Raw genomic sequence first — 19713 nt, forward strand, 5'->3', positions numbered from 1 at the left:
AATGGATCAAAGACCTAAAGGTGAGACCTGAAACCATAAGGCTTCTGGAAGAAAACATAGGCAGTACACTCTTTGACATCAGTATTAAAAGGATCTTTTCGGACACCATGCCTTCTCAGAGAAGGGAAACAATAGAAAGAATAAACAAATGGGACTTCATCAGATTAAAGAGCTTCTTCAAGGCAAATGAAAACAGGATTGAAACAAAAAAAACAACCCACTAACTGGGAAACAATATTTGCAAGTCATATATCTGACAAAGGCTTAATATCCATAATATATAAAGAACTCTCGCAACTCAATAACAAAACATCAAACAACCCAATCAAAAAATGGGCTGGAGACATGAACAGACATTTCTCCAAAGAAGATATACTGATGGCCAATAGGCACATGAAAAGATGCTCGTCATCACTGATCATCAGGGAAATGCAAATCAAAACTACACTAAGATATCACCTTATACCCGTTAGAATGACAAAAATATCTAAAACTAATAGCAACAAATGTTGGAGAGGTTGTGGAGAGAAAGGAACCCTCATACACTGCTGGTGGGAATGCAAACTGGTGCAGCCACTATGGAAAACAGTATGGAGATTGCTCAAAAAATTAAAAATAGAACTACCATACGATCCAGCCATCCCACTACTGGGTATTTATCCAAAGAGCTTGAAGTCAGCAATCCCAAAAGTCCTATGCACCCCAATGTTTATTGCAGCACTGTTTACCATAGCCAAGACGTGGAAGCAACCTAAGTGTCCAGCAACAGGCGAATGGATAAAGAAGATGTGGTACATATATACAATGGAATACTACTCAGCTGCAAAACAGAACAAAATCATTCCATTTGCAATAACATGGATGGACCTTGAGAGAATTATGTTCAGTGAAATAAGCCAGCGAGAGAAGGATAATCTGTGTATGACTCCACTCATATGAGGAATTTAAAATTATGGACTAAGAACAGTTTAGTGGATACCAGGGGAAAGGTGGGGTGGGGGGTGGGCACAAAGGGTGAAGTGGTGCACCTACAACATGACTGACAAACATTAATGTACAACTGAAATTTCACAAGATTGTAACCTATCAATAACTCAATAAAAAAAAATGAACCTTAAAGATGAACCTCCAAAATGCAAAGAAACAAATCTCTTCAAGTGTAATTTCAGGATATACTATAGCTAGTGAGAAGTTTGCAAACTTGGGATTCCATCTCTTTATGCCCTAAATCACAACATAGAAGCAGTTACTACTCTCTCTGCTTTGAGACTGACCCTTGTCAAGAATTTGGTAACATATGAGGAGAGGACAACTCTGCCGAATTGATAATTTGCCAATGCAATAGGTGAGTGAAACTTTAACTAAGGCAAATATATAATGGAATTTTAGAAATAAAAGGGACCTTTGGAATTCAGCTGGATCATTTTACAGATGAGGAAATAAAAGTATAGGTTAGCTGTATAGTTACTTGAAGATCCAAGACTAGAATACCTTTCTACTACACTGTCTCATGCCGGGGCTCCAGTTCTGCCTCATATCACTAGACATCAAGATCAGCCTCTGGCAGCACACCGTCACTCTGGACCTGTTAATGAGGAGGTGGATGAGGGGGCCATTTCCTCACCAGCAAGCCTTTAACTTCTTAGCCTTGAGCAAGCAGTTCTACAGCCTTCACGCTGTATTGGGCCTCCAAGATTAGTTTGTGGCTTCCTGTTACAGCAAACCACACATGTTGAATTGCCAGCTGTTGCCATTTCATCTTCTCTATTCATAATTCACAATGTCAGGCATTTTCTAGGTAGGTACAGGTCTCATTGCCTCCTTAATTATCAACAACAACTGAAATAACAAACACAAATCTCCTGGGACCCTCACAGGCTACTGGAAAGGTGACATTAGAGAGATCTGTGAGGTCAATGAAGAAATGCTGGATTTAATAAGTCTTTTACACACAAAGCCACCATCTCTGTCTCTTAGCTCCCTTCTGATTGCCCAGTGTGGCTATGGTAGATAAGCCTCTCCTGGAGAGCTTGGTCTATTGAGGCTTCAGGATGTGGCTGTTCCAAACAGCCAAGAATGTGGAGACAGTGTAGCCCATTTGTTGCTTCCGTGTTGGTTTGAGATTACAGGGGAAAAGATAATATCAGCTCTTGGATGGATTAATAACATGGAAGAGCATTTAAGGCATTTTGAAACATTTTTTTCCGGTTCGTATTGTGGAAAACTTCAAATACAAAGTAAACAGAATAGTATAATGAATCCCCATGTACCCAATGCCCAACCTCAACAATCTCCCATTCTTGATCCATCTGTATCTCTACACACTTCCCACTCTTACTCAATTATTATAATTTTTTAAAGTAAAATGTATATATACTGAGATGCACAATTTGTAGCTATATAGTTTGGAAATGGATACACCTATGTAACCCACAGCCCTATCATCTCCTTTTGGCACATTTATAATATGAAAATTTATAGATAAAGAAGTAGCTTATATGTTTTTAGCTTTTCTCATTTTCAACTCATGAAGCATTGCTGTGGATGTTCCTCATTTTGCGAATTCTTTTCTTTCACGTCTCTTCCTCCCATTTCGACCCTGTGAGGTCAACCCTTCCTCCCCCAACTTTGTTTCTGACATTGTTTACCTCTGTACATTGGCTCCAGATTTCTGCCTAGCAACTTAGATTTGAGGATCCAAATGATGTTTCCAGTAATTTCTTCATTGGCTCCCCCCATCTCAGATAAAGAAGCTTGCTCCAACTCTCTCCCTGAACCCAGCAGCCTAGCTCACTCTTGACTGCTTTGCCTACTAGGAGAGAGAAATAGAGCAGACCAGGCTTCTTGGCCCACGCCAGGCACCACTTGGAACTGAGAGGGGCATAGGAGGAACAGAAATAAAATGCATTCTTCCTTGATCACTCCAAGTATGATGAATAGAAGGTGAATAAAATGGAGAGGAATAAAAGAAACGCCTCAAGCCATTCCTGATCAAAAGAAAAGAAAGAAAAGTAAGACTTCTGGGCTAAAAGTGTCAGGGTAACTGTTCTTGCTATATGTATCGTCCCCCTAAGGTAGTGTATTTCAGCCAGATACACACGATTTTTATATCGTATTCCAGAAAAAATACATACATGTACAAATGAAAAAATTTTTTGAAACTATATGTAAGACTACTAGGTTAATGCATTCAGATATTTTCTATTTTCTATTTCTCTAGCTCATTAGAAAAAAAAAAAGCTGGTCACCATCCACTAAAATGATTTTTCAATCCATTGATGAGTTGCAACCTGCAGTTTGAAAACCACTGCCCCAAGGGCTTTGCATAAGATGTTGAGTTGGAACTCTTCCCTTTGGGGCTCTTGGCTTCACCATTTCCTTCTTTGGGGGCCAGTTTGACCCCTCACAGAGTATGGCTGCTCAGTTTAAATCCAAGATACCTAGGCTCCTTTTAAGAGATGATGTTTAGTGAGGGATTATTTAAAGTCAACCAACATTGACCACCTGCCAGAAGGAAGGCTCCTCTTCACACCCATCAAACCCATCATAGCTGGGGTGGAGGGAGTTGGAGAGCCAGTCATCGTCTGAGGTAATGTGACAGTGATGATGATGACGCAGAGCCAGGCACACACTCAGCCTACTCCAGAATTCCCTACTATGTTTGCCACACCCTTTAGCTGCAAGAAGAAATGCAAGCCTCTTATATACAAGAGGTGCTGTGTGTGCAAAGAAAACACCAGGCCCTTTTTCCAGAGATTTGAATCTAAATACTATAGCTAACCTCCTATATATGAACCCAGAAAGAAAAACGTAAAACATTTTAAAAGAGAATGTCTGATGATATGAGATATCCAACAGTAAAGGTCCCAGAAATATCATGATATATAGCCTGATCCAGTTCTCTAATAAAAAATAATAATACCTCAGTTTCACTGGGCTCTTCCTAGTGATTCGTATAATGTGCTTTACATGAATTATGTCCCTGAATTTCACAATATTCCCAAGAAATAAGTAATACTACAACCCCCATTTTATAGATGAAGCAACCAAAACTCAGAGAGATTAAGTAATTTGTCCAAGATCACCCAGGAAGTAATTAATATGGATAGGATTTGAACTCAGGGTATCTGATTCAGTGTGGACGTAAAGATGTGCCACTGAATCCCCCTTCAAGAAAGGACTTATTGCTCCAGCAGCTGGGAATGCCATCAGTGGCAGCCTTCAGCCGTCAACTGCTCAAGGAGTGACTCAGCCTCAAAGAAGCTCCTTGAGCAGAGTCACAACTGACCTTCTCAGAGCAGCCTACATCCTGTGACTGACTAAGATAGAGATATAAAGGCCTAGTCATGCAGGCCAACATAGGACAACTCTGAAAACTCATTTTAGCTCCAGAGCTCCCTATCAGGTCAACTAAGATTGCTATCAGGTCTATACCAAGCTATACTCCTCCCTCTGTCCAATCTTGCTTCCTTTCTCTTTTTTCCACAGTCCTTTCCAGCACATTCCTTAATAGATATCCTGCACAACAAATTCTGCCTCCCGGTATGCTTCCCTGAGAACCAAAACTGTAACAAGGGACAATCCTCCCAATAAACAGAGCTTCAAGTGGTCATTTACTTTGTATAGAGAGTAGACAAAATGCCTCAGCCAGATGACACCAGCTAGCCCCTGCCATCAGCCACTGCAGTGTCAGCACTATGGGCATAAAATGAAGTAAACTTGGTGACAGAAATGGAGGCTATGCATGGCCCCCACAACATAAGCACCCACTTAACAAGGCTGATGTTGCTGCTACTGCTACCAAATGTCCAACCTGCCATTAACAGAAACTAATGCTGGGTCCCAATGTAGCACTATTCCTTGAGGAGACCAATTGACCTTTTGGTGGCAGGTTGACTACATTGGGCCACTTCTACTCTGAAAGGGCCAGTGATTCATGCTCATACTGGATACATGTTCCTGGCATGAGTTTGCCTTTCCTACCTGCAGGGCTTCAGCCAGTATTACTGTCCAAGGGCTTACAGAGTATTTGATCTATTAACATGGGATCCCACATAAGATTGTGTCAAATGAGGTAAACCACATTACCTGAAGTGCAGGATGGGCTATGACCATGGGATTCACTGGTCATTTCACATACTGCACCACGAAGAAGCTGCTGAAAAGAGAAGTAGAACATCCTCCTGGAAGAACAGCTGAAGAGCCAGCTTGAAGGTGATGATGGTGAACCATCCTCCAGGACACAAACTATACTTTGAATCAAAAACTTCATATAGTGCTGCATCTCCAGTAGGAAGACTACATGGGTCTAGAAACCAAGGGGTGGAAGCGGGATAACCACATTTACCTTGACTCCTCACAATCCATTTGGGAAATTGTCCCCAAAAGCTCTCACCTCTGCAGGGTTAGAAGTCCTATTCTCCAATGGAAGACCACTTCCACCAAGGGATACAGATATCAGCAGCCAAAAAGAAGAGTCACTATCTTGGCTGAGGCAATTGACCCTAATCATCAAGGAGAGGCAAGGCTACAGTTACATAACAGGAGCAAAAGGAATATTTTTAGCACACAGGTGATTTATATGGGTACCTCTTCACACTCCCTTGTCCAGTTATAACAGAAAATCAACAAGTGTAGCAATCAGAGATGAGGATCTGGTTGTGACACCAAGTAAACCCCCTAGGCTGGCTCTCTGAGGTAAAGGGAGTCTAGACTTGGTAGTGGAGGAGGGAGACAATGAGTAGCATTTGGGACCCTAGGACCTGCAGCAGTGGTGGGGAATGTAACTTTTACCACTAAATTTCCTCTTCAAAGATCCCCCCAGAAGGAGAGGGCCAGCAGAATCCTGGAGGAGATGTTCCCCAAACATACATGAAGAAGTGGATCCAATGGCTCAAGGAGTGACCTGTGATGAACATGGAAATGCACCATCCAGTTCTCCCTTCAAGAAAGGACTTGTTGCCTAGCTTCTAAGAGTGCTGCCCAGCTACTAAGAAGGTTGTCTTGTGACAACCTGTCAGTTCACCAGGAATTGACTGTGCTACAGAAAGTCACCTTGCCAAGGTCACAACGTTTCCGGGTTGTGGATCCAATGGCATGTGGCTCTACATTCAATGACTGATTGAGGCAGAGGTGTAAAAACCCAGCCCTTTCATTTCAGTACAGGATAATTGGATGGACTATGTGGTAGGTAGAATAATTGACCCTCTAAAGGTATCCACGTCCTAATCCTTGGAACCTATGAATATGTTATGTTACATGGCAAAGGGAAATTAAGGTAACAGATAGATTCTGGTTGCTAATCAGCTGAATCGAAAATAAAGATTATCCTAGATTATCTGGGTGGGCCCAGTAGAATCAGAGGGGTTCTTTAAAGTATAAGAGGGAGGCAGATAAGGGGTTCAAGTCAGAGAGATTTGAAAATGCTACTCAGCTGGCTTTGACAATGGAGGAAGGAACCAAGAGTCAAGGAATGCAGACAGCCTCTAGAAGGTGGAAAAGACAAGCAAATGGATTCCCTGATAGAGCCTCCAGAAGGAACACAGTTTTGCTGACACCTTGATTTTAGCTCAGTGAGACTCATTTTTGATTTCTTTTTTTTTTTTTAAAGATTGGCACCTGAGCTAACAACCATTGCCAATCTTTTTTTTTTTTTTCTGCTTTTTTCTCCCCAAATCCCCCCAGTATATAGTTGTATATTTTAGTTGTGGGTCCTTCTAGGTGTGGCATGTGGGACGCCGCCTCACCGTGGCCCGATGAGCGGTGCCATGTCCCCGCCCAGGATCTGAACCACGGAAATCCTGGGCCGCCGAAGCAGAGTGCGCAAACTTAACCACTAGGCCACGGGGCTGGCCCCTCATTTTTGATTTCTGACCTCCAGAACTGTAAGTTAATAAATTTGTTTTGTTTTAAGTCACTAAGTTTGTGGCAAATTGTGACAACAGTAACAGGGAATTAATATAGGCCATTTTAGCTCCAGAGCTTCTGTGAAGTCAGACAAGGGTGCTCTGGGCCTGTGTCACAGCATGACTTCTCCCTCTGTCCCCTCCTGCTCCCTTCACTGGCACTCTCTAGTAAGCATCCTGCATGTGAAACTCTGTCTTGGAGGCGGTCTCCCAGAGAACCCAAACTGGGACAGATTATAAAAGCTCATGATGACTCTTTATGATTATAAATATATAAGAAACAAATATATAAATATAAAGTTTATTATTGTTACCCCTTTTCAGTGTTTCTCAAAAAGAGTAATGCTAACACAGATAGCACTGGCCTGATATTAAGACAACATGAAGTAAATGTGAGGAACATGGGCTTGACAGGTGGATAGGAGTTCAAGTCCAGCTCTTTACTTAGGCATGTTACTCTAAACTTTTTGGATTTAATTCCCCCCACTCACCAACCCCCACCCCATAAATAGCAATGATAAATACTTTCCCCCACTAGATAGCATTAAGTGAGGTAAAGTATTTAAACATTTAAATCAGAACTGACTGATTTGTGATAAGGGCTCAGTAAAAGTTAGTTGAGCTCCCTCAACTCTACCTCACTGTTTTCTCTCAATTTACAACCTCATTTAATAATAAATAATTGGTGAGTAAGGGAGGCAAATCACCATTAAACTATTTGATTCTGCTCTCAAAATGTATGTTTTAAGCTAGGAGAGCGCTAGGAGATCAGTGCCACCTGGGTAGGTGAAGGAAGTTTTCTTGAGGGATATAGGACCTTAGCCGGGCTCAGAGAGAGAGCCCTAGAGAGAAAGGTGGGCAGAGGGCACCAGAAGGGTCCTCATTTCAACTCCAGCTTGTAGTCCTAGTTTGGTAAACAGAATTTGGAAGGGCAGGCACCAGGTAATCAAGTTTGCACAGTGCTGCCATTGTTTTATTTGTTTTAACTGGTACCTTTAGACATATAAGACAGCATATCTTATAATGTCTACAGCGTATTTTGAAATGTAGTACATAAATATGAAGTGTTATTATAACCAAGAAGAATCTGACAAGAAAAAAAACTGGATAAGGACAACGACGTTGAGCTATGTACTCATCTCAGATAAATACATAAAACTTTTGAAATTATGACATAACCAGGACTGTTAGATTTATGGGCCTGGGTATTGCTCTCATTTCAAGCTCCTGCTTTACATTTATCATCTTTATATTCACATGCCATCTCTATTTTCAATGTCTTACAAATTTCTCTTTCTTCTAGTAACCTTTTCAGCTGAAATTTCATATGCTTCTTATCAGCTCAGAAGCAAATTCTTTTCTGGAAGGTTGAACCTTTCTGTTCAGCCATTTCTGAGTTACCCAAGCATGAGCAAATGTTGTTTAGGAAATTTGTCAAGACCCACTTTTTGTGTGCTCAGATTTAATTCAAGATGGTTTAAATTTAAATTTCCAGAGCTGTCGTGCATGTATTCTCTCAGGAGAAAAACATTCCTTGCTTTGAAATGTAACTGACTGAATTTATACTCCACTTTCTGTATATATGGAGTGTAGTTATGTAGAGATCTACGCAAATCCTGGAAAATCCTTTGGGTTTCCATACTCTCCATACCTTTTTCTATTTAGAAAAATGCTTTTTTTCTTACTTTTTTTCCCCACAGACCATCAATTCTACAGGAAGATTAAGGGTAACAACTCCTGTCTGGCTGTATTGTCAGACAACAACAAAAGTTTTATTCTATGAAAAATTAGAATAAAGATTTTTAAATATTTATTTATTTATTTTTAGAAACTTGGGTATTGGTCCTTGTTCCATTGTAGCCAGGAATATTTGTGTTGCTAGTAGCATCTTTTAGGCAAATATGATTGAATATATTGACAAAATTTTTCTAAGACAACATCCTATTCATTATATGATTATAAGTTCCCTGAAATACTGGGAGCTTACAGAATTAAAAAGATCTAAAGTAGGAATGGGTGGATAGGGTGGAGAGAGGGGAGAAGAGGGCAGAGACACCTTCCTTATGACCTGGTAGAGAGTCCCAAGACATAGGGACATGTTCCAGTTACCTACTGCTGCATGGCAAATCACCTCCAAATGTAGTGGCTTAAAACAAAAACAATCCTTTTATTATTGTTACATATTTCTGGGGGTTGGCTGGGCTCAGCTAGACAGCTTTTATGCAGAATCTCTCACGCTGCTTTTGCTCAGAGTCTCTCACGTGTCTAGGGCAAGCATCATCTGAAGGAGCACTCAGTCACTTGTCTAGCACCTGGGCTGGGAAAGCTCAAACAGCTGAGGCTCCTTGGGCCTCTCTTTCCGTCTTTACATGGTCTCTGCATGTTCTCTCCAGCATGGCAGCTTCAGGGTGGCCAAACTTCTTTCAAGTCACTTCTGGACTTCAAAGGTCTGTGTCCCAACTGAGAGAGCCAGGTGGAATCTGTATTGTCTTTTCTAACCTGGTTTCAGGAGTCCAAACAATCACAAAGGCCCACTCAGGGTCAAGGGGAGGCGACAGACTCCACCTCTTGATGAAGCAAGACTCTGCAGACGAGAGAATCTGCAGATGTTTTTTAAAATCATCACAGGACTTTATAGACCTCTGGCAGAAAGTCTGGGACAGAATAATGAGTCATTCTCTCAACCACAAAATTGGTTCATTGTGGTTCCTTTTCTGCTATGGTGGAAAGATAGTGTGGTGTTTAAGGGATCGGCTCTGGGGGTTTAGAGCGCTTGCCTGGCCTTGCCTCTGCCTTAACACTTACTGAGCCTGGAACCTTAAGCAAGTCTGGGTGCCTCAGTGTTTCTTATCTGTAATGGGGATAGTGGCAGCTAATATTTATAGAGCACTTACTAGGTGCTAGGCATTGTCCTAAGTGCATTCTATACTGTTTTATTTTATAACCAAAATAACACTATGAGGTAGCTACCCACCTCCTAAATCCTAAATTGACAATAAAGACATTTTTCAGGTTTCTTGAGTGGATCAAATAAGACCATCGATTCTGTTCGCTGTTGATGTTGTTAAAGCTGTTGGGGAAAATTCAAGTGATGCCAGGTCAGGAGAGTGAGCTGTTTCCAACAACGGACCAAACGTGCACAATCTTACACGGGAGCACAGACTGTTCCCACTATAGAGTGGAAGACCAGTCGGAGCCAAGGAGGGTCAGATTTCTTGACAGGTGTTAAAAATGCATAAAATGACCAGCCATTCCGGGTCTCATTTGGGACTATGGGTGCAGAACTCAGTCCCGCAGAGTGGGACCACGAGCACCGCTTTAAGTCTGCAAAACTGGAGCGTTTATCTTTTTTTTCTGAAAAAGGAATCCACGACTCCTGGCAGTTGGAAGAGTTCTGCCGAGAGAACACCCGCGCTCTGCCTGAAGCATCCCCAAGTCCCAGTGGCCCGCGTCGTGGTCCGATGCGCAGAGCTGACACCCTTCTCGGAGGCCTCCTGTGTTCTCTCCCTCCCCTCGCGTCCCCGTCGCCACCCTTGGCTCCCTGACTCCACGAGACACCTTCCCCTTCTGCCTCTCCCCTAAGGTGCCTACTCCTGCTATTCCAGAGCGCCCATCTTCCCAGCCCGGGCAAAACCCGGAGAGGTGGAATCCCTCGCTCGGAGCGCCCCGGCGGCCACTGGGCATGCTCGGTTGTCAGGCAGGTTCGGGGCTGCGAAGAGCTTTTGCGCCTCACGGATTCCTCCTCCTGCCGCGCGTCCTCTTCCTCCCGAGCAGGGAGCGGGCGCATGATGGCGGCGGCTGCGGCGGGGAGCGCCAGCGGCGGCAGCAGCGGCGGCGGCGGTGGCGGCAGCAGCAGCAGCGACACGTCCAGCACCGGCGAGGAGGAGAGGATGCGGCGCCTCTTCCAGACGTGCGACGGCGACGGCGACGGATACATTAGCAGGTACTCGGGGAGGTACGCGAAACCGGCTGGGGCGCGACCAGCCTCTCCGCGCTGCCCTTGACCCCTTCCCTGCCTCCTCGTCCCAACTTCCAGCAAGTTGCTCAGAAGCTCACGGGAAAAGTTGGCTGCGACTGTAAGAGCGTGTCGTCGGCTCGGCCACCGAGACCGAGGGGCTGATCTACTCGCCTTCTCGTGGTGCCAGTTGTTCCAACTTTTCCCAGAGCTGTCTTTGTCTGGGTGTTGGGAGACATCTCTTTAGGATGCAAGTGCTGCCCGGGTCTCGGAGCGCTCCTGCCTGTGGGGAGACGAATGCGGGCCACTTGTCCAGGTCGGAGGGGCTGCCCTGCAGCCTCGGGCTCCTGGCCGTCAAGATGTGGCACCGGGCAGCGATCTGTCCGGCTCCTCGGTGACAGCCCCAGGGCCGGACCAGGATAGGGATGCGCTCTCAGAGACAGAGATGGACGTGAAAACAAGCTGTGAAGAACTTTCACGTGCCACAGAGCCTCTGCGTGCCAAACTTGGGAGCCCAAAGAATGGGCATAGTTTGCCACCCATAGCTAGTTTAAACGTATTAGCCTGAGGGGAATAAAGCACTCAGGCACAAACTGGGGTTTAGAGGTGAGTCTTGAAAATAGACCCTGCTCCCCACCGCGGCTCCGCGCGCAAACCAGATGAGTCTCCAGAGGGGTCTCGGGGCGCCCCTCCGCGACCGCTCGTAACCCTCGCTGTGTTTGCTTCCAGATCCCCTACAGGGGCGGTGTTGCGGCTTGAAGTCTCAGAGCTTGGCAAAATAACTACTTCTGCCCAAATTTTTATCACTTTTCAGACACTGATGGTGAAGAAGGCGATCTAATGTTTTACGGTATCCTTCTCCGAAGGGTTGCCACAGGGCGCTGAAGACCTTACGCGCCCGCCGAAATTTGAATTGCCTTCAAGGAAGTAGGCAGCCTAAGTTGTGTGTTACGTTTCTTTAGCCTTTCTCTTGGTGATGCTCAAGTTCTCTGAAAATCACGAGCTGCCTCCTGCTGATTGTCCCTGCCTATTTAGAGAAAAAAAAAGAGAGTGGGGAATTTTCTCCAAAAAGTTTTTAAAAAGATCTCAGAAACAAGTAATTTGACATGTAAGAATTTGACAATTAGAAAAATAATCATTTATTTGGGACTCTTGACTCAGTTATGATCATTCTTAGCTGAATTTTATTATTTTTCTGAAGTTTCTTTGGGAAATATTACAAAGATATCAGAAAACTTTATGGAGTAATTCTGTTCTATAATGAAAAAAATATGTAACTCTAGTTGGCTACATATAGTATTTTATCTGGAAGCGTTTCCCTGTTTTGGTTCTGGGATAAAAAATTTCATTGTATAGTTTAGATACATATAGTTTTGATATATTTTGATATATATAGTTTTGTGGGTTTTTCCTACTTGAAAGGGCATTATCTCATTTGCAATAATAAAAAAAATCTACATTCTTCATATTAGGATGCAAAAAGAATTTAATTTCACGTGGGCCAGAGTCCATATAGAAAACCAGCAGAATTCTCTCCTTCTTTTCCTCTAATCGGGCCTATTAATATGTTACTTTGTCTGAGCTACACTTTCTGTACAGATGCTCATATTACTTTGAATGGAGCTGTATCTACCCTGAAGAATAATGAATTCTGTAAGCATAATTCAAGGGCTTTGTTTTGGAGGATGAGGCATTGAGTGTAAGGGGGTGGTGGTAAAGAGGGGATTTCAGATTAGAGTAGCAACCTGCTGAGGCAAATTGGAAAAAACTGTATTGTTCCTTGAGCCACATCACTTTAATGTATCTGCTTGAAAGTTGAAAAATATGTGCAGTAATAAACCCTAAGCCATAACTTTAACTGTGGGCAGAGTTACCCTGGAAGTTATTTTATACTGTGACAAAATTCCCATATTAGAGGAGATCAGGGATAGCAATCTTATTATTGAAAGGGGGACCAAGGAACTTGTCTAGAAATATGTTTACATAGCAAGCACAGCTTTACCGGAGTTTATGTTTATTTGGTATGGTTTGGGGAATGGGATTAATGAAGATAAGTGGCATTAAATGACTCCCTCTTGGAAGCCGCTCCTTTGTGCTACCCCTGTTTAATGACCTTTACTAACCACTTTATAGTGGGTGATAAGGTGTGGAGTGCTGTGAATTTTCTCTTTTATTAAACGTGAGAGTTGGACTTCCTACATTAAAACCTTAAAAACCTTGGATTCTTCAAAAGATGTTAAGTTTATGCTCATGGTACACAGCTGTAGCCATTAGGATTTCAGTTGGCTGTATATAATAGAAAACTAACCGTAGTCAAATAAGAGTTGACTTTCTCAGTTAGAAGTCTGGAGGTGGTCCATCCAGGCTGGAGCAGCTGTTCCACAATGCCCAGCTTCCTTCTATCTTTCTGCATCACTATTCTTCACATAAAGCATTCATCCTGGTGGTTATCTCATGGTCTTAAAATGATTGCTCTATCTCCAGCCCCATCTCCAGGTTCTAGGGAGAAAGGTGTAAAAGAAAGCTGAAAAGAGTGGTGCCTATGTCCTTAAAGCAGAGCTTTCCCAAATCCCTTAATTGACGTCTTGTTGGTCAAAGTACATCACCTTACCATGCCTACTTGCAGTAGAGCTCAAGGAAGCATATAATTCAGTTGGTCACATTGCCTCCCAAACAACATCTGAGTTCTGTTACTAAGAGCAGGGAATGAATATTGGGTACGCAAGTAGCAACCAAAACATATAATAAGACCCCCATGATAACCCACAGTGAACTCTGTATTGACTCTGGTCCTTTGCCTAGCCCTCATTCTCAAACAGGAGTGGGTGGAGATCTTATGTTTGGAGGGAGGATAAGTGGAAGATAGACTGAGGCCAGGAGGGGAAATGTCAGGGTACACCATCTCAGGAAGAGGGAGGTAAAACGTGGGGCTTTGAATCTTCAATATTCTCTCAGCTCAGCCTTCCCCATCAGGCTAACAAAAAAGGCATCAGCTAACTGGAGATTCCTGGAACTTCTGCTTCTGCCCAGAAACTCCTAGCGCTCAGAGGGACCTAGAATCATCCCCATGCATAGTTAAGCTGGAGCAGACAGCTACCATCAGATGGAGCCAAACCACGGCTTGGGCAGGACAGGATTTGGCCTGCACAGTTGGACCACAGCAGGCTCTTCTGCATGTCATTAACCTTACGATGAGTTAACCCCACATTTAATGGCATTGAATTTTTTTGGGCCCTATTTATGCTGTTATAAGAGATTGTGGGATTACTCTATTTGTTGAAATTAATTTCCCTTCAGAATTTTAAAGTTTCTTATTTTTACCTTTCAGTTTAAGAAACTATCTTGAACATTTTGACAAATATCTAAAACCAACACTTACATTTATATCTAGTCTGAAGCCTCAGCTTATATGTTGGTGTCATAGAGAGAGCTACCCTGACCAGTATATCAAAGTGGGTTAGCTCTACCTCACCATTATTCCCCGTCATAGTACCAATGGGTTTCTTCCAAAGTACTCTTTACAACTTGTAATTACATTTTTTGCGTGTGTCTGAGGAAGATTGGCCAAGAGCTAACATCTGTTGCCAATCTTCCTCTTTTTGCTTGAGGAAGATTGTGGCTGAGCTACCATCTGTGTCATTCTTCCTCTATTTTATGTGAGATGCCTCCCCAGCGTGGCTTGATGAGTGGTGCTAGGTCCATGCCCAGGATCTGACCCTGTGAACCCTGGGCCACCAAAGCAGAGCATGTGAACTTAACCACTATGCCACTGGGCCAGCCCTGTAATTACATTTCTGTTTACTACTTTGTTTGCCTCTTTCCCATTCTCCCATTAGATGTAGCCTTCATGAGGGCAGGAATCATATCTGTTTTTTTAAAACAGTACACTCAGGACCTAGCACAGTATTTGCCATAAAGTATTCAATCAGTAAATTCTGATGAGTAAGTGATCAAGAATAAACAGTGGTATGTTCATGTATATTGAAAAATCTTTCAAGCATTTTTATTTCCAAGCATATTCCATGTTTATGAAACACTTTAACTTAAGCATATTTTATTAAAGAATATTTTCCTTTAAAAATAACTTTTTTCTGGTTATTTAAAGGTATACTTGTTGAAATTTGGAAAATACAGAAACGTATGAAAGTAAAATCAAAATCTTCTATTATCCGATAACCAAGGAATATCATTTCCATTTTCCTAGTGACATATCTGCATCATATGGTTCCTCTAGTACATTAAAAGTGATTGGATTGGGGCCGGCCCCACGGCTGAGTGGTTAAGTTCACACACTCCACTTCGGTGGCCCAGGGTTTCACCAGTTCAGATCCTGGACGTGGACATGGCACCACTCATCAGGCCATGCTGAGGCAGCATCCCACATGCCACAACCAGAAGGACCCACAACTAGAATATACAACTATGTACTGGAGGGCTTTGGGGAGAAGAAGGAAAAAAAAAAGATTGGATAAAAGGAAATACATCTCATGTTCTTGGATAGGAAGATTTAATGTTGTTATAATGGCAGTATTTCTCCAAAGTGAATTATAGATTCAATGCAACCTTTCTCAGAATCCCAGCTGCCACTTTTTTGCAGAAATTGACAAACTGTCCTAAAATTCATGTGGAAATTCAAGGGACTCAGAATAGTCAAAACAATCTTGAAAAAGAAGAACAAAGTTGGAGGGTTCAGAGTTTCCAATTTCAAAACACCACAAAACAACGGTAATCAAGACAGTGTGGTACCGGCAAAAGATAGATGTGTAGGTCAATGAAATAGAACTGAGACCCCCAAACCCATGTGTATATGGTGAATTGGTTTTCAACAAGAGTGTCAAGAGAAGGGTGCCAAAATCAAGGGTGAAATGGGGAAAGAATAGACTTTTCAACAAACAGTGCTGGGACAACTGGATTGTCACATATAAAAGAATGAAGTTGGACACTTCCCTTACATACAAAATGTATATATTCTTTACATACAAAATGTATGTACTCCTCACATTCCTCATGTACAAAAATTAACTCAAAACAGATCAAGAAACTTAAACGTAAGAGCTAAAACTATTAAATTCTCAGAAGAAAACGTTGGACAAAATCTTGTCACCTTGGATTTGGCAGTGGATTCTTATATATGACACCAAAACCCAGGCTACAAAAGAAAAAATAGATAATTTGGCTTCATCAAAATTTTTAAAACTTGTCCTTCAAAGGACACTACCAAAAAAGTGAAAGCTCAAAGAATGGGAGAAAATATTTGTGAATCATATATTTGATAAGGGATTTGTATCTAGATTGTATAAAGAACTCTCTATAATAAAAAGATAAATAACCCAATTAAAAAATGCACAAAGGATCTGAATAGACTTTTCTCCAAAGAAGATATACAAATGGCCAATAAACACATGAAAAGATACTCAACATCATTAGCCACTAGGAAAATGCAAATCAAAGCTACAATGAAACACCACTTTACACCCAGTAGGGTGGCTATAATCAAAAAGTCATATAATAACAAGTGTTGGCAAGGATGTGGAGAAATCAGAACCCTTATATACTACTGGTAGAAATGTGAAATGATATAGCCACTTTGGAAAATAGTCTTATACCCTTAAATGTAGAATTACTATATGATCCAGCAGTTCTACCCCTGGGTATTTATGCAAGAGAACTGAAAACGTATGTCCTCACACAAACTTGTACGTGAATGTTCACAGCAGCATTATTCATAATAGTCAAAAGGTGCAAACAACCCAAATGTCTATCAACTGATAAATGAATGAACAAGATGTGATACTTCTACCCAATGGAATATTGTTCAGTATGAAGAGGAGTGAAGTACTGAAACATGCTACAACATGGGTGAACCTTAAAAGCATTATGGTAACTTAAGCCAGTCAAAAAGACTACGTATTATATGATTCCATTTATCTGAAATGTCCAGAATATATAAATTTATAGAGACAGAAAGTAGATTGGTGGTTACTTAGGCCTGAAGGTAATGGGAAGATTGAAGGATGATAGCTAAGAGTGCAGAATTTCTTTTTTAGATGATGAAAATCTTCTAAAGTTGATTGTAGCAATAGTTGCACAACTCTAGGAATATACTAAAAACCATTGGATCGTACATTTTACATGAGTTAATTTTATGGTATGTGGATTACATCTCAATAAAGCTGTCACAAAAAAAAGATTGGAAATATGATTTGTAATTATAATATTCCATTATTTTATTTATTTATTTAATTATTCTCCTATGTTGGACATTTAGTTTGTTTCCAGTTATTTGCTTTGGAATTTCATTGAATCTAAGATGCCATAGATTGGGACACACCAGTATTTTATGTACCAATCAAACTATGATAAAACACATCTTATTAATTAGATTTTTTATTTTATTCTTATTGAAAGGTCTCCCTTAAATTTCTTTAGTCATATATTTTTATTGTGTTTCACTATTGTGCATACATAAAGAAGGAAAACAGCTAATCAAATTGTTCAAAAAAATCCTAAAACTTCTTCACGTTTAAAGTCCAAGTCTTCTAAATCAGTTTTGATTCAGAGTATTGATGCTGTGTTTTACTACCCAGTATCGACCTCTGTGGCATCAAAATATCAGGGATGCAGCATTTCTTTAAAGGAGGCTCCACTGTTTTCTATAGGATTTTTTTCTGAGATGCTGACACCCTTTCTGCAAGTATTGATGTTGGTACTTCTGGTCTTACTGGAAGGTTCTCAGACCATAACCACGACTTGTATTCTTAAGGAACCATGGAGAGTGGCAGTTATCTAGTCATGTTACCAGGAATAACAACCTGATTCATGCTGCACAAGCATTAGTAACTATGTCAGCATTAGGCCAATAGAATTGTAAGAAACATTCAGATTTCACAATATTAAACTATGCACTTTAGAAGTTTTGAAATATATTTTATATAATGCTAGAATAAACACTTTCATAGTTCCATGTACTATGTTATTAAAGAGTGAGTCAAAACTAGAATTATTAGCAAAATTTGTGAACTAGAATTGCTTTGCAAACACTTTGTTTAGTCTTCTTTAAACAATAAAACAGCAACAAAAGATTTTCAAATTTTCTTAGTATTTAACTAAAGAACCACAGATCTACATGTTATATATACTCTACTTTTCTTCCCCTGGTCAGTGGTAGCAGAAATCTTGTTTGGGGAGGCTAGAGAGAGGAGCCACTTAAACAAAAGGTAAATGGAATAGAAAGACTATGACCTCTAGATTCCTTATCTTATGGCCAAGTAGAGTCCTGTGACATAAGGGTTATTCTTAGAAGTGATAACTCTGGAAAACAATTTTTAAAAGAGAGGCTTTGGTGAGATTCATAGAATAGCATAACCAAAGCCAGACTTCAAGGAAACTGAATAATACCAAAAACCTCAAAGCCGCAGTCAAACTATAATGTCACTTAAAAAAGTATAAACTGAATGTGAGTGAAGGAAAAAAAGAAAAATAAAAGAAAAACCATTAAAACTAATATGAACGAGAGAATTTTGAACGGGGCAAATTTGGTACCCAGTCACCCAGAAGAGCTAACTCTGATATGTGGTATTTCCTGATTACTCTCATACAATACGATGAACTCATTTTAATTGTATATTTCAATGAGTTCTGATACATTTATATACCTGTAGAACCACTACCTCAATCAAGGTTGATTTTCATAACCCCAAAAAGTTTCCTGTGCCCTTCCTGATCAATCTCCACCCTGATTCTAGTCCCCTGCAATCACTGATCTGCTTTCTGTCGCTCTATGTTTTTTAATTTTTTTACTTTTTATTTTAATTTTTTATGAGGAAGATTGGCCCTGAGCTAAAATCTGTTGCCAATCTTCCTCTTTTTGCTTGAGGAAGATTGTCACTGGGCTAACATCTGTGCCAGTCTTCCCCTATTTTGTATGTGGGATGCCGCCACAGCGTATCTCGATGAGTGTAGGTCTGTGTTTAGGATGTGAACCAGCAAACCCCAGGTTGCCGAAGCAGAGCACACAAGGCTGGCTCCTCTGTCACTCTAGATTAGATTAGTCTTTTAGTATTTCATATAAATGCAGTCATACAGCATGTACTATTTTCTGTCTGGCTTTTTTAGAGCTTGGGAGATTCATGCATACCATTATGTATTCATTAGTTCCTTCTTTTTATTACTGACTAATGTTCCATTGTATGGATCTACCACAATTCGTTTAGGCATTCACTTGTTGGTGGACATTTGGGCTGCTTCTAGTTTGAGGCTATTAGGAATAAAGGTACTATGAACATTCATGTAAAGTGAAATTACGTTTTGAGAAACAGGATTCTGTATTTAAGATAAGATAGCCTTGGGGCTGGCCCCGTGGCCGAGTGGTTAAGTTCGCGCGCTCCGCTGCGGGCGGCCCAGTGTTTCGTTGGTTCGAATCCTGGGCGCGGACATGGCACTGCTCATTAAACCACGCTGAGGCAGCGTCCCACATGCAACAACTAGAAGGACCCACAACAAAGAATATACAACTATGTACTGGGGGGCTTTGGGGAGAAAAAGGAAAAAATAAAATCTTTAAAAAAAAATAAAATAAAAACAAAAAAGATAAGATAGCCTTAACATTTATTGAGTGCTCACCAGGTATTTTATGTAACTTATTTAACGCTCACGGTAACCATGCAAGATAGATACTGTAGAAGCAAAGGAGAAAAAGTGGATAATCCTGGCAAAGCAATAGTGCAAGAGAAACCATAATGATAGGAAGGGCCCTCTGTGAGACTGGTAAGAGACTGCTCAGCCTGAGCAAGATGGCATCACATTATTGAATCATGAATCCTTCATATCTAAAGACCCTTAAGGATCATCTAG

At 41.2% G+C, this 19713-nt stretch overlaps 1 protein-coding gene across 3 annotated transcripts in view; it reads left to right on the forward strand.

Moving 5' to 3' along the window:
* Positions 1-10514: 10514 nt before the first annotated feature.
* MCC (MCC regulator of WNT signaling pathway) overlaps positions 10515-19713 on the forward strand; it is a 407992-nt gene continuing 398793 nt past the window's right edge. The window contains exon 1 of one of the 3 annotated variants that reach the window (XM_070571261.1): positions 10515-10848. In XM_070571261.1, coding sequence (XP_070427362.1) covers positions 10691-10848 — 158 coding nt within the window. In that variant the 5' untranslated portion in view covers positions 10515-10690. Of the gene's footprint in view, positions 10861-19713 lie in introns of all 3 variants that reach the window. The other 2 variants (XM_070571264.1, XM_070571262.1) reach the window with 2 other exon arrangements.

The sequence above is a fragment of the Equus przewalskii genome, chromosome 13 (assembly GCF_037783145.1).
Source record: "Equus przewalskii isolate Varuska chromosome 13, EquPr2, whole genome shotgun sequence".
Classification (NCBI taxonomy): domain Eukaryota; kingdom Metazoa; phylum Chordata; class Mammalia; order Perissodactyla; family Equidae; genus Equus; species Equus przewalskii.